Source organism: Micromys minutus (assembly GCF_963924665.1).
Source record: "Micromys minutus genome assembly, chromosome: 24".
Taxonomy (NCBI): Eukaryota; Metazoa; Chordata; class Mammalia; order Rodentia; family Muridae; genus Micromys; species Micromys minutus.
This window is the reverse complement of record NC_137959.1, coordinates 50343598-50360625: the sequence shown is the minus strand read 5'-3', so window position 1 is coordinate 50360625 and position 17028 is coordinate 50343598. Positions and strand designations below refer to the sequence as shown.

At 37.0% G+C, this 17028-nt stretch overlaps 1 protein-coding gene across 1 annotated transcript in view; it reads left to right on the top strand.

Annotated features, from left to right (window-relative positions):
• LOC308436302 (uncharacterized protein) overlaps positions 1-17028 on the top strand; it is a gene marked incomplete at both ends in the record, with an annotated part of 177442 nt that overhangs the window by 105154 nt on the left and 55260 nt on the right. Inside the window, one exon of the mRNA XM_080937161.1 lies at positions 6467-6577. Within this exon, the coding sequence (XP_080793287.1) occupies positions 6467-6577 (111 nt within the window). The remainder of the gene's footprint in view (positions 1-6466; positions 6578-17028) is intronic.

Genomic DNA, 17028 nt, shown 5'->3' with positions numbered 1-17028 from the left:
ATCCAGACACTATTATGTTTCTCCATAATTCACATGTTGGTGGCACAGGGAGCAACATTACCTGAAAATCACCATCCAAAAGACACTAGTCAAAGTCTTCCTTCCTTTTGCACCTCAGACTTTAGTTCTGATTCAGGGTATCAACAGGTGAGAAGAACACTGGCCATCTTTTATCTGTTGTTTATTTGACTTAAGAGTTGGGGTAAAACGTAGCAGGGTTCACGGATTTATTTCAGATTTCATTGGGAGAAGAAACTGTTTGTACTATTCATGAGCACATCCACTAGGAAGACCTTTAAGAGTTTAAACACAAAGATGAAATGGCTCAGAAGCAGTCACCCATACCATTTTTACTACCATGTATTCTATGTGTGTTTATAGACATATATACACTTGACTAGATACTGACTAAATATAACAGTTCCTTAAACAATTTCTTGTACTGGAAAACACAGATGTACTTAAATATCTATCAGTGACAAACAGTGATTTGTAAATGTCTGTTTTAATCAGTTGGTCTATGACTAGATCTCAATCTAAAGTATGAAGAACATGGGGAAATCAGAGACTAATATAAAATATTTGATGGATTGCACTGTGAGTAGCCAGAGTGCAGAGAGGGCTAGGAGGTGCTCTTGGAAAATATTCCCCTCTGGCCCACAGTAAGGGCCAGGCCTCTGTCAGAGGAACTTGGGATCTGCCCTAAAAGGCCATGCTCACGGACTAAATGCAGAGGCTCTTTTCCAACTGAACCAGCAGAGACCCAGGGACAAAGGCCTAGCACTCAGATCCACAGGAGAGACAGGTGCCAGTCACTGACAACAAGACCACGTATAATCACAGATAACAAGATGGCAAGAGGAAAAAGAAAGAACTTAGGCAAGGGAAACCAAGACAACCTGGCAATATCAGAACCTAGCTCTCCCATCACAGCAAGTAGTGGATTGCCAAACACTCCAGAAATATAGACTCAGACTTAAAATCATACTTCACAATGATGATGGAGATCTTTGAGAAGAGTGTGAATAACTCCCTTAAACAATCACAAGAAGACACACATAAACAAATAGAAGCTTTTAAAGAATAAATACAAAAATCACTCAAAGAACTACAGGAAAAAGCAAACAAACAGATGAAGGAATTGAAAATAAAAATAGAAATAATAAAGAAAATACAAAAAGAGAAACCCTGGAGATAGAAAACCTAAAAAAAAAAAAAAAAAAAAAAAAAAAAAAAAAAATCAGGAGACACAGATGCAAGCATCACCAACAGAATACAAGAGATGAAAGAGAGACTCTTAGGGGCCAAAGACAACATGGAAAACAGAGACAAAACAGTAAGAGAAGATGCACAAACCACAAAGCTCCTAACACCAAATGTAAAGGAAATCCAGGACACAATGAGAAGACCAAATGTAAGGATAATAGAAATGGAAGAAGGCAAAGAATATCAACTAAAAGACACAGTAAATATCTTCAACAAAATTGTAAAAGGAAACATCCCTACCCTTAAGAATGAGATGACCATGAGCATAAAAGAAGCCTACAGAACACCAAATAGATTGGGCCAGAAAAAAAAAAAAAACTCTTCCCGACACATAATAATCAAAACACCAAGTGTTCAAAACAAAGAAAGAATACTAAAAGCAATAAGGGAAAAAGAACATGTAGCATATAAAGGAAGACCAACCAGAATTACACCTGACTTCTCAACAGAGACTATGAAAACTAGAAGATCCTGGACAGACATCATACAGACACTAAGAAAACACAAATATCCAGCAGAACTCTCAATCACCATAGATATAGAGACCAAAACATTCCAGGACAAATCTAAATTTACACAATATCTGAACACAAATGCAGTCCTTTAAAGAATAATAGATGGAAAACCCAATACAAGGAGGTATACTACATCCTAGAAAAAGCAAGAAAATAATTAAGCAAGAAAACCAAAAGAAGAAAAACAAACAAACATAATTCTACCTCTAACATCAAAAATAGCAGGAAACAACAATCACTATTTATTAATATCTGTTAACATAAATGGACTCAATTCCGCAATAAGAAATCATAGACTATCAGATGGATACATAAACAGAATCCATGATTCTGCTGCATACAGGAAACTCATCTCAGAGACAAAGACAGACACTATCTCAGAGGAAAAGGCTGGGAAAAAACCTTCCAAGCAAACAGCCCCAAGAAACAAGCTGGAGTAGCCATTCTAATATCAAATAAAGTAGATTTTCACCCAAAGTTATCAAAAAAAAGGGGGGGGAAGGACACTTTTTACTCATTACCGAAAAAATTTATCAGGATGAATTCTCAATCCTTAACATATATGCTCCAAATACAAGAGCACCCATATTCATAAAAGAAACCCTACTAAAGCTCAAAACATACATTACACCACACACAATAATAGTGGGAGACTTCAACACCCCACTCTCATCAATGGTCAGATCATGGTAGCAGAAACTGAATGGAGACACAGTGAAACTACCAGAGGTTATGAAACAACTGAAATTAACAAACATCAACAGAACATTTAATCCTAAAACAAAGAATACACTTTCTTCTCAGCACCTCATGACACCTTTTCCAAAATTGACCATATACTCGGTCAAAAAAACAAGCCTCAATAGATATAAGAAAATTGAAATACTCCCATGCATCATATCAGATCAGCTTGGACTAAAGCTGGTCTTTAATAACAATAAAGACAACAAAATCCCACATACACATGGAAGCTGAATAATGCTCTACTAACTGATAGCATGGTCAAAGAAGAAATAAAGAGATTAATGATTTTCTAGAATTAAATGAAAATGAAAGCACAACATACCCAAACCTATGGGATGCAATGAAAACAGTACTAAAAGAAAAGCTGATAGCTCTGAGTGCCTCCAAAAAGAAACTGGAGAGAGCATACACTAGCAACTTGACAGCGCAGTTGAAAGCTCTAGAACATAAAGAACCAGATACACCCAAAAGGAATAGAGAGCAGAAAATAATCAAACTCAAAGTAGAAATTAACCAAGTAGAAACAAAAAGAACCATTAAAATAATCAACAAAACCAGGAACTGGTTCTTTGAGAAAATTAACAAGATTGATAAACCCTTAGCCAGACTAACTAGAGGGCAAAGAGAGAGTATCCAAATTAACAAAATCAGAAACGAGAGTGGAGACATAACAACTGAAACTAAGGAAGTTCAAGAAATCATCAGATCCTACTACAAAAGCATATACTCAACAAAACTAGAAAATCTGGAAGAAATGGATAAATTCCAAAACAGATATCAGATTTCAAAATTACTCTAGGACCAGATAAACCATCTAGATAGCCCCATAACACCTAAAGAAATAGAAGTCATCAAAAGCCTCCCAACCAAAAATAGCCCAACACCAGATTGGTTCAGTGCAGAATTCTATCAGACAATTATTGACGACCTAATACCAATATTCTGCAAACTATTCCACAAAATAGAGTCAGATGAAACACTACCAAACTCATTCTTCAAAGCCACAATAACTTTCAGTCCTAAACCACACAAAGATCCTACAAGGAAAGAGAACTTCAGACCAATCTCCTTTATGATCGTTGATGCAAAAATACTCAATAAAATACTTGCAATCCAAATCCAAGAACACATCAAAACTATCATTCACCACGATCAAGTGGGCTTCATGCCTGGGATGCAGGGATGGTTTAAAATCCGGAATCCATCAATGTAATTCACCATATAAACAAACTCAAAGAAAAAAACCACAAGATCATCTCACTAGATGCTGAGAAATCATTTGACAAAATTCAACACCCTTTCATGTTAAAAGTCTTGGAAAGAACAGGAATCCAAGGCCAATACCTAAACATAATAAAAACAACAAACAGCAAACCAACAGCCAACATCAAACTTAACGGTGAGAAACTTGAAGTTATCCCACTAAAATCAGGGACTAGACAAGGCTACCCACTCTCTTCCTACCTATTCAACATAGTACTGGGAATCCTGGGCATAGCAATTAGAAGGCAAAAGGAAATCAAAGGGATAAAAATTGGAAAGGAAGAAGTAAAAACATCACTGTTTGCAGATAACATGATAATATGTGTAAGTGAACCCAAAAATTCCACATGAGAAATACTACAGCTGATAAACAAGTTCAGCAAAGTGGCTGGATATAAAATTAACTCAAACAAATCAATAGCCTTCCTCTAGTCATAGGACAAATATGCGGAGAAAAAAATTAGGGAAAAGATACCCTTCACAATAGTCACAAACAATATGAAATACCTTGGTGTGACTCTAACTAAGCAAGTGAAGGATCTATATGACAAGAACTTCATATCTCTAAAGAAGAAAATCCAGGAAGATCTCAGAGAATGGAAAGATCTCCCTTGTTCATGGATTGGAAGGATCAACATTGTAAAAGTGGCCATCTTGCCAAAAGCAACCTACAGATTCAATGCAATCCCCATCAAAATTCCAGCTCAATTCTTCATAGAGTTGGAAAGAGCAATTTTGTAAATTCATCTGGAATAACATAAAACCTAGAATATTGTTATCTATTCTCAACAACAAGAAAGCTTCTGCTGAAATCACCATTCCTGTCCTTAGGCTATGTTAAACAGCAATTGTGTTAAAAAAAAAAAACTCCACAGTACTGGTACAGAGGTAGGCAGGTAGATCAATGGAACAGAATAGAAGATCCAGAAATGAACTCTCACACATATGGTCACTTGATTTTTGACAAAGGAGCTGAAAACATTCAATGGAATAAGGACAGCGTCTTCAACAAATGGTGTTGGTCCAACTGGCACTCAGTATGCAGATGAAAATAGACCCTTTCTTATCTCCTTGTACAAAGCTCAAGTGCAAGTGGATAAAAGATCTCCACATTAAACCCGATACAGTGAAACTATTAGAAGAGAAAGTGAGGGGAAACCTTAGAACAGATACGAGCATGAAAAAATTTCCTGAACAGAACACCCATGGCTTGTGCTCTAAGATCAAAGATCAATAAATGGGACTTAATGAGATTGCAAAATTTTTATAAGGCTAAGGACACTGTCAAGAAAACAAAACTGCAGCCTACATATTAGGAAAAGATCTTTACCACATCTGATAGTGGTCTAATATCCAATATATTCAAAGAACTCAAGAAGCTATACTTCAGAGAATCAAACAATCCTATTAAAAAACTGGGATACAGAGCTAAACAGAATTTTCAATTGGGGAATATCGAATGGCTGAGAAGGATCTAAGGAAATGCTCGACATCCCTAGTCATCAGAGAAATGCAAATCAAAAAAAAACCCTGAAATTCCACCTCACACCAGTCAGAATGGCTAAGATCAAAAATTCAGACGACAGCAGATGCTGGCAAGGATGTGGTGAAAGATGAACACTCCTCTACTGTTGGTGGGATTGTAAGCTGGTACAACCACTCTGGAAATCAGTCTGGCGATTCCTCAGAAAACTGGACATAGTCCTACCTGAAGGCCCAGTTATTCCACTTCTGGGCATATACCCCAAAGACGCTCCAACATATAATAAGGACACATGTTCTACCATCTTTATAGCAGCCTTATTTATAATAGTCAGAAGCTGTAAAGAACCCAGATGCCTTTCAGTAGATGAATGGATACAAAAATTGTGGTATATTTACACCGTGGAGTACTACTCAGCTACTAGAAACAATGACTTTATGAAATTCCTAGGAAAATGGATATATCTAGAGAATATCATCCTGAGTGAGGTAACCCAATCACAAAAGAGCAGATATAGCCCCAGAAAGCTCTGAATACCCAAGAAACAACTCACAGATCATATGAAGCTCAAAAAAGGAAAAGCCAAAAAGTGGAAGCCTCGGTACTTCTAAAAAACAAAAAACAAAAAAACAAAACAGCAACAACAAATGTATAGCACTCACTCAGATGGTGTACACCTAGACCTTAAATCATTAATAACTCAAGAGCTAAGAAGATAGCCTTGTGGCAATTTTTGTTATTTAAAAATTATTATGTTCAATCTATACACACCAAAAAATTTTTTACTATTTCCATGTTTCATTTTGTTTTACATATACTTTATGCTTATGGTAACTAGTAAGATTTCAATGCATACTATCAAACCTATAAAAAATGAAGTACTGACAAAAATATATTCATATAGTTTTATGCCAAAATGCTTTTATAAATCTGCACGTGTACCTCTCTTTTTTTAAATAAAGTTGTAAGAAAAAATTAAAAAAATAAAAATATAACATTTCATGCCTAGAAATAAAAAATTATGAAACCTTAATATGCATTAAAACTGTTATAGTTTTAGCACAACTTACCTAGCATCACAGCCTTTATAAGTTTACAAAGTAGTAAAATATTTTTACATATGTATCATTTTAAAATCTGGATGCTTCATGAATCTGTTTTTCTAATAAGTGGTTAAATTTATCTTTTAATATAGTTTACAGTGAAGAATCAGATACAGATGTTAGACTGGAGAGTCAAAATGTACCATCAAGATCCCAAGTCCAGCTAAAGAAGCAAAAATCTTTGGGAGGAGATATATTTACTAGTGAGTATAAGAACTACAGTTATCCTATATTATTTTAAATTAAACAAATTAGAATTTGTTTGATTTACAAATGTATATGTAAGTGCATACCTGATGGAAAATTCTATACTTTAAACATAAAATTTGACAGTTGCCAACCTAATTCAAAATCAAAAGCATAGTCAATGGTTTGACCATGGTCAGTATATTATATTAATTATATTATATTATATTATATTATATTATATTATATTATATTATATTATATTTATTATTATAGCTCATAAATACCCAAAAGTAATGGCCAAATCATTTCTTCATGAACAATATGTGTGTTCAGGTGTCATCAGAACCTGTCTTCCCCCAGTGCAAATTTCATACCAGGGACCCCATCAACAGATGGTGGTTCACGTTTCACTGTGTGGGCAAATGCAGATCCAGGATGAAGCCAACAAGGGTAGTCAACTGAAGGGCCTATGATATCATATTGTTTGAGGCCTACTCAGAATTGAGGAGTCTTTATAGTAACTAGGAATATGGGTACTTATCTGACCCACTCTCTGCCAGAATGTGGGTACAGCAAAAAGCTGAACACTCAGAAGCAATTTTCTTCCTGAGCTCTCAGGCCCTCAGATTCACAGGAGAGACAGGTGCCAACACTGACAACAAGACCAAGTATAATCACAGATAACAAGATGGCAAGAGGAAAATGAAAGAACTTAAGCAATGGAAACCAAGACAACATGGCAACATCAGAACCCAGCTTTCCCACCACAGCAAGTTGTGGATTGCTAAATATTCCAGAAACACAAGACTCAGACTTGAAATCATACTTCACTATGATGATGGAGATCTTGAAGAAGAGCATTAATAATTCCCTTACACAATTACAAGAGAAAACACATAAACAAATAGAAGCCCTTAAAGAGGAAATGCAAAAATGACTCAAAGAACTACAGGAAAACACAACCAAACAGGTGAAGGAATTTAAAACAAAAGTAGAAACAATAAAAAAAAATCACAAAAAGAGACAACCTTGGAGATAGAAACCCTAAGAAAGAAATCAGGAGTCATAGATGCAAGCATTACCAACAGATTACAAGAGATGGAAAAGAGGATCTCAGGGGCCGAATACAATGTAGAAAACATTGGCACAATGGTCAGAGAAATTGAAAAAAAACAAAAATCTCTTAGCCCTAAACATCCAGGAGATCCAGGACACAATGAGAAGACAAAACATAAGGATAATAGGGGTAGAAGAGGCCAAAGACTCCCAACTAAGGAGCACAGTAAATATCTTCAACAAAATCATAGGAAAAAACTTCCCTACCCTTAAGAACAAAATATCCATGAATATACAAGAAGCCTACAGAACTCCAAATAGATTGGACCATAAAAGAAACTCCTCCTGACATAATAGTCAAAATGCAGAATGTTCAAAACAAAGAATCCTAAAAGCTGTAAGGGAAAAAGGACAGGTAATATATAAAGGTAGACCTATCAGAATTACACCAGACTACTATACAGAGACTATGAAAGTTAGAAGATCCTGAACAGATGTCATACAGACCCTAAAAGAACAAAAATATCAGCCCAGTTTACTATATCCAGCAAAATTCACAATTACCATAGATGGAGAAACCAAGATATTCCAAAACAAAAGCAAATTTACACAATATGTGTCCACAAATCCAGCCCTACAAAAAATAATAGATAGAAAAATCCAACACAAGGAAGGAAATTACACCCAAGGAAAAGCAAAACATAATCATGCAAGAAACCCAAAAGAAGAAAAGCACACAAACATAGGTCTACTTCTAACAACAAAGAAACAGGAAACAACAATCACTCTTCACTAATATTTCAACATCAATGGACTCAATTCCCCAATAAAGAGACATAGACTATCAGACTGGATACGTAAACAGGATCCAAAATTTTGATGCATACAGGAAACTCATCTCAGAGACAAAGACAGACACTATCTCAGAGTAAAAAGCTGGGGAAAAACCTTCCAAGCAAATGGGCCCAGGAAACAAGCTTGAGTAGCTATTCTAATATTGAATAAAATAGAATTTCAAACAAAAGTTATCAAAAAAGATAAGGAAGGAAACTTTTTACTCACCACAGGAAAAAGTCTATCAAGATGAACTGTCATTCTTGAATATCTACGCTCCAACTACAAGGGCACTCATATTCATAAAAGAAATCTGACTAAAGTTCAAAGCATATATTACACCACACATAATAATAGTGGGAGACTTCAACACCCCAAACTCATCAATGGAAAAATCATGGAGACAGAAAGCAACTGTGATAAAAGCTGCATGTATTTATTGGTACAGAGACAGGCAGAGAGATAAATGGAACCGAATTGAAGACCCAGAAATGAACCCACACTTATGGACACTTGATCTTTGACAAAGGAGCTAAAACATTTAATGGAAAATGGACAGCCTCTTCAATAAATGGTATTGGTTCGACTGGCAGTTAGCATGAAGAAGAATGCAAATTGATCCTTTCTTATCGTTTTGTACAAAGCTCAAGTTCAAGTAGATCAAAGACCTCCACATAAAACCAGGTACACTAAAACTATTAGAAGAAAAAGTTGGTAAGAGCTTAGAACACATAGACACAGGGAAATTTTCCTGAACAGAACATCAATCAATGGCTTATGCTTTAAGATCAAGGATCGATAAATGGGACTTAATGAGATTGCAAATTGAAGGCTCAGGACACTGTCAAGAAAACAAAACTGCAGCCAACAGAATGAAAAAAGATCTTTACCAACACCACATCAGATAGAGGCCTAATATCCAAGGTATACAAAGAACTCAAAAAGCTAGACACCAGAGAATCAAATAACCCTATTAAAAATGGGGTACAGAGCTAAACAAAATGTTCTCAGTTGAGGAACACCGAATGGCCGAGAAAACATCTGAGGAAGTGCTCCACATCCTTAGCCATCAGGGAAATTCAAATCAAAACAATCCTGATATTCCACCTCACACCAGTCAGATTAGCCAAGATCCAAAACTCAGATGACAGCAGATGCTGGCAAGGCTGAGGAGAAAGAGGAACACTTCTCCACTGTTGGTGGGGTTGCAAACTAATACAACCACTCTGGAAATCAGTCTGGCGATACCTCAGAAAATTGGATATAGTACTACCTGAAGACCCAGCTATTCCACTTCTGGGCATATACCCCAGAGACACTTTAATACACAACAAAGATATATGCACCACAATGTTCATAGCAGCTCTATTTATAATAGCCAGAAGCTGGAAAGAACCCAGATGTTCTGAGCTGCAGTATACACTAAGATCTCTAAAGGAAAACAAATAAAATTTTGTTGAAGTTTAAACCTCCTATCCATGACAACTTCTTTCTCCACAGATAGGATTCACACAGGCACAGTATCAGGCTAATATTTTCTCTCAGACAGTAGCTATTAATCCAATATGCCACTACCATCTAGTTCCCTTCTTGAGGAACATGGATGTAGCAGTGCCCAAAGATGCCCAAATGTCCTGGGCTCCTGCGCCTCTGTGAAAGTACATTAGGGTAGAGACCTTGGAGGTAGTTCCTCTAGAGAAGACCTTGCTCCCCTTTCCGGCTTATACAGATTCACTTGGAGTCTAGGTCTTCCCATTACATATACTCATGGCTCAGCAGGGCAACTGTTTTTGCTGGTCTGGGCTCCCATCTGGGACAGGATGAGCCCACTTTTAATGTAGTATGGGATCTGCTTGCCCTAGGAACAGGAAATTTCAGGTTAGGTTGTATCTATTGATGACAGAAAGTCAGGCAACTGTGGGTAGTTTCATGAAAGAATATTGTTATGTAGTGCAACCCATTACACACTAGAGCAAACTGATTTTGACCTTGTATAGTGACATGGGACTGTCAGTTGTTAAATATTCTATAGGGGCAGTCACTTCCACAACATTGACAAAGCTAAAGCACTATGGAGCTCAGGGACAGTATACACAGATCAGGTGTGTTATTGAATGGAGAACTTATCTTGCAGACAAGTTTTACCTTATTCATCTCAGCAGTGTGAGTACTTATATAACATTTCCTCCCCAGTTCATGAGCTTGTGTATATTTGTTGGTTTGGTTTTATTGGATTTTTGTTGTTTAGTTTGGTTCAGTTTGACTGTTTTTTCTTTGTCTTTTGTTTTGTTTTGTTTTTTAAGGATGTCATGCATGCAGTCTAGATTTTTTTACACATTTTTTGGCTTATTTTGTTTATTTATTTCAAATGTTATCCCTGTCCCCAGTTTCCTCTTCAAAATTCTCCATCTCATCCTCCCTCGTCCCTGCCTCCACAAGAGTGCTCCTCAATCCACCTACCTACTCCCACCCCACTGCCCTAGCATTCCCCTATGCTGGGGCATCAAGCCTCCACAGGACCAAGGGCCTCCCCTCCTTTTTATGCTAGACAAGGTCATCCTCTACTACATATGCATCTGGAGCCATGGATCCCACCATGTGTACTCTTTGGTTGGTAGTTTAATCTCTGGGAGCTCTAGGGGGTCTGGTTGGTTGATATTGTTGTTTTTCCTATGTGTCTGTGTAAGGATACTAGAAATAATCTTTGTGTCTCCATCACAAAATACCACAAACTAAATAGCTTAAGCAGTGTAAATCACTATCTTGAGATCTTGAAGCTAGCTGTGCAAGATAAGCCATTCTTGCTGGGGAGCTAATAGACTCTGATGAATGCTCTGATTGCTTGCTGACAATATTTGGTTGTACTTGGCTTGCAGGCCTGGCATCATTACCTATTTCTATTCTCACAACCTTTTTCTCAGCTTGCACACCTCTTGTAAACAGAGCCCCTTTTGTAAGAATATTTCACATAGTAGATCTAGGCCTCTGTAATGACTTTGTTTTAAATGCCCTATTTCTAACTCAGAACATATTCTAGGTCACTGGAGTTTAGGAATTCTATATATTTGGGAGAAAAAAAATCTACCTATCACCTGCTAGCTAATTTCCTAATAAATTTTCTTCCTTCCTGTGAACAAAATACATAAACAACACTCCAATATACTTCCAATTTAACTGTAATTCCAGAGTGTCATTTAAACATAATTAGCTTCTGATTCTTTCTCATACCTAAGTTATGTATTCAAATACACAGTGGTGTGAGAAGAAAACTGCAAACACTTCTGTTCTAGAAGGAAGGCAGCACATGGGGCAAGCCAAAATACCCAGAGCATAAGAGGGCCAAGTTATCTTGATTATAAGGTTTGAAGTTAATTTCATTTACTTGATGCCCTTTCCTCCATGGCTCTGCTCTTTGTGCTGGGTAATGTCCTTGAAAAGAAACAGACATGGCCCAGCTGGCTGATAACAGGAAAATCTAAACTGGCATCTAAATCACACTTATGGCAATTCATTCTATTTATTGAAGAATAATGTTTCACAGCAAAATAGTTGTAGGCCTATTTTACAACTATTGGATCCAGAAAGTATGTAAAGTATCTGTATTTCCACCCATTTTGGTTTCCTTCACTCAAGAATTTCTTTCTCTTTTTTAAAAAATTATTTATTTATTTTGTTTGTGAGTATACTGTAGCTATCTTAAGACACACCAGAACAGGGCTTTGGACTCCATTACAGATTGTTGCTGGGAATTGAACTCAGGACCTCTGCAAGAGTAGTCTGTGCTCTGAACCATTGAGCCATCTCTCCAGCCCTGCCCAAGTATTTCATGGGGTCCATCTTTCATATGTTGACTCTCAAGCAGCTGGATATGCCTTGCTGTGTTCTTCCAGAGCAGATGTGATTTTTATTAACTTTTTACTTTCAGTTTTTAATAAGTTGGTAAATTTGCATTTTTTTTCTGTTTCCTTTTTACCTAATGATCTCTTTTTCACTTTCTTTACAGATTGCTTTCTCTATTAAATAAATCAACCAATGCCTTAAATGACTTACTCTGAAATTGAGTTAGCAAAATATCAGAGTTGTTTGTTCACAAGTTGTAGTTTCTACCCAACAGAATCACATTACCTCTCATCTTTATAGGACTCACTTTAGCTCCCTAGCATGTCTTCCATTTCCATCAAACCTTGCCAGAAGCATTTTCGGTATTCATTTTCTGTCAACTTTATCTCCATGCCAGTATGTGCAGTATGTTTCTATGTGAGATGAGAGAGAGCCAGCCCCCTTTCATTCAGAGATCATACATTGTAGTTAGGGCTTTACCTGTATGTTTTCAAAAGAGATACAATTCAGCCTCTAACCTTTAAATTAGATAGTATCAAAGACTATGCAAGCTGTAGTTAATTATACTCAGAGGCCAAAGAAGCACATGCTGCTCACTTCTTGCTTGAATAAAGCATCATTCTCCAGTATGGAATAGGAGCCAAAACCAACCTAAGTCTTGTTTATTTTGAAAAGATAAGATATGGGGTTAAAGACAAGCTCCTGCTCTCAGGCAGATTCACTCAGTGGGTAGCAGTGGGTGGTGGTGCGTGTGGATTATTTATCATAGGGCTTTCTTAGATAGACCTAAGCCCATGTTTGAAAACCCCCAAGGATTATGGTGTACTAGTTGGTGTCAGGTCTGGCATTTAAGTTTTACTCTATGATAATTGCTAAATAAATAAATAAATAAATAAATAAATAAATAAATAAAACTTTGTTCTTGTCTAGGGTTTGGCCTAAAAGGACACATGTAAGACTTTAAAATGTGACTGTTCTCCTTATAAGTACAGATGTACATAAACATGTCTATACGGGCATAGACATATATACAGACCATGTGCACAATATCCTGTGTATAGACTCCCACTAATTTTAGAAATCATGAAGTCTCTCAGATGCCTTCAGTTTCAGACTCTGAGACTTGTTCTCTCCTTTCTCCAATTTGCATGTGTGTCCTTTCACAGTATTAACCCCAATTCTCAAAATATTGACAGATTTATACACCGAATTTCTCCCATAATGTTTCTTGATGGAGAACTCTTCAGCAGAAAAAAAAAAGCAAGAACTGACAATGGTGATTTTTGTTCATTTCAATTTGACAGGACAAATAGTCAAGTAGAAGCCTGGTTCCTAAGCATGACTATAGAAAATTGTCTTGATTGATTACATTAATTGTGGTGGAATTACTCCATCTTACTGTGGTTTAAACTGTTTACTGGCAGCAGATCCTGGACTTATAAAGTGGAGAAAGTAAGCAGCATGCTGGCATGCATTCACCACTTTGCAATGCATTCAAGCACTCTCCAAATGTAGATGCAACATGACCAAGTATTTCAAGCACATGCTGCCTAAAATACCCCAGCAAATGGGGAGTGAGCCAGAATATACCTTTATCCCGTAAATTGCTTTTACCAAAGCATCCCCTCACAGCAACAGGAAAAGAAACTGTGACTATCCCTGTATATCCTAGGCTGTTACTTGTGTGGACTTTTGTTTCACTTCTGTAGTTTGTTTGCGGTTTAATTCTCACTCCTTTAATTTTACCTTTTGAATGAAAGTGCAGTCACCCAGGTGCCCTAAATGGACTATCCTTAAAAATACTTTTAAAATAACATTCTTTCAATAAATATTCTCAAGTTCATTTATATAAATGTTTTTGCTATTCTTTCATAGCTACACAGCACCTTATACTCCCTCAGATGCAGCAGTTCTGTACTGTGTTAGTACATATGCATTGGTTTATTTAGCCATTCTGCTATGCTTGGTGTGGCTTTAAATATTTTACAGTTGAAATAGTGTCATGGCAAGTAGCCTTGTAGATACACATTTTCTTTGGTTTGTCTAGGAATAAATAGAAACCTAAAAACATGAGTAACCTCTCAAATCAGTAGACAGAATATGACAACATTGATTTCTCCAAATATTTATAAAATGGCAATTTCCATAATATCACCTGATGAGACTTTTCCCATTACATTCCAGATATAACATGGTAACTTAAAACTTTGTGATAATAAGAGAAATAAAATAAAGAGAAAATGAGAGAAAATACTGTTATATACCTGTTATTAGAAATTTGAATCTTGATATTCCATAGGTTTTACTTTATATTGAGAAAAATAAATATATATCTTTATGTAGTTCATATTGCAGCACCAGATGAGAGTCATACACGTTTGCATCAAGAGTCTACATCAAAAACACAGGTGCAAATAGAAAGAGGAACAACTTCTGGCACGACTAGACTCACTAGTAAGTAAAATAAACATAAACAGCTTTAAATTGAGCCCAATAGAAGGGTCACATCTCTGTATCATGAGTTTTTTACTGTTTTTCTTTATTTACACTCAAGATATTATTCCCCTCCTGGTCCACCCACCTACTCTTCTACATCCCATACCTCCTTTCCCCAACACCCAGCTTCACGAGGATGTCCCCACCCTATCCACCACACCGGACTTCTAAACTTCCTGGGGCCTCCAGTCTCTTGAGGGTTAGGTACATCTTCTCTGACTGAACCCAGACCCAAGAGTCCTCTGCTGTATATGTGTTGGGGGCCTCATATGCTGCCTAGTTGGTGATGCAGTATTCTGGAGAAATCTCAAGGGTCCAGGTTAATTGAGACTGCTGGTCTTTTTACAGGGTTGCCCTCCTCCTCAGCTTCCTCCAGCTTTCCCAGATTCAACCACAAGGGCCAGTAGCTTCTGTTGGTTGAGTGGATGAAAATATCTGCATCTGATTCTTTTAACTGTTGGGTCTTGCAGAGGGCAGTCATGAAAGGTCATTTTTGATAAGTACTCCATAGTCTCAGTAATGATGTCAGACCTTGGGGCCTCTTCTTAAGTTGGATCTGCTTTTGGGCCTTTCCCTGGACTTTCTTTTCCTCAGAGAATAGAGATATTCTCTAGATGCAGCCATTTTCTTAAGAATTTGGTTAAGTCATTGTTTCTGGTGGCTGAGTAGTATTCCATTGTGTAAATGTACCACAATTTTTGTATCCATTCATCTTCTGAAGAACATCTGGGTTCTTTCCAGCTTCTGGCTATTATAAATAGAGCTGCTATGAACATTGTGGTGCATATATCTTTGTTGTGTACTAAGGTGTCTCTGGGGTATATGCCCAGAAGTGGAATAGCTGGGTCTTCAGGTAGTATTATGTCCAATTTTCTGAGGTATCGCCAGACAGATTTCCAGAGGGGTTGTATTAGCTTGCAACCCCACCAACAGTGGAGAAGTGTTCCTCTTTCTCCGCAGCCTCGCCAGCATCTGCTGTCATCTGAGTTTTGGATCTTGGCCAATCTGACTGGTGTGAGGTGGTATCTCAGGGTTGTTTTGATTTGCATTTCCCTGATGGCTAAGGATGTGGAGCACTTCCTCAGATGTTTCTCGGCCATTCGGTGTTCCTCAACTGAAAACGTTTTGTTTAGCTCTGTACCCCATTTTTTTAATAGGGTTATTTGATTCTCTGGTGTCTAGCTTTTTGAGTTCCTTGTACACTTTGGATATTAGGCCTCTATCTGATGTGGTGTTGGTAAAGATCTTTTCCCATTCTGTTGGTTGCCGTTTTGTTTTCTTGACGATGTCCTTAGCTTTACAGAAACTTGGCAATCTCATTAAGTCCCATTTGTTAATCTTTGACCTTAGAGCCTGAGCCATTGGTGTTTTGTTCAGGAAATTTTCTCCTGTGCCTATGTGTTCTAAGGTTTTCCCTACTTTCTCATCTAATAGTTTCAGTGTATCTGGTTTAATGTGGAGATCTTTGATCCACTTACACTTGAGCTTTGTACAAGGAGATAAGAACGGGTCTATTTTCATTCTTTTGCATGCTGAGTGCCAGTTGGACCAGCACCATTTGTTGAATAGGCTGTCCTTTTTCCATTGAATGTTTACTGCTCCTTTGTCAAAAATCAGGTGACCATATACATGAGGGCTCATTTCTGGATCTTCTATTCTATTCCATTGATCCACATGCCTATTTCTGTACCAGTACCATGCAGTTTTCAGCACAATTGCCTTGTAATATAGCTTGAGGTCAGGGATAGTGATTCCCGCAGAGGTTTTTTTGTTGTTGAGGATGGATTTTGCTATTCTAGGTCTTTTGTTATTCCATATGAAATTGCACATTGATCTTTCCAATTCCATGATACTATATTCTTGTAATCCTACTGCTGGTGAATTAAAGACCAGAAGATCCTTTGGGTTCTTTTACACATGTCTAGCTAAATCAGTGAACTCCAGATGCAGTGCAAAAAAGTAAGTTTAACAATAATTGAGGACACCCAACATTTGAACTTTGAACATGTGGGCATACACCCATGTCTTTACATGCACATACACTTACACATGCATACACATATACATATAAAAATCTATCTGATGAATATTTACTGACAAACTAATAATAGAATAACTATTATTCTACTTTCTACTTCAATGCATGTCTTCCTCTTGCTACTAATAGGTAAATATAAGAAAATTATTGTTTAAATTCTTGAGCAGTCACAGTTTGAACAAGAGTGGCTTATAGAAATCA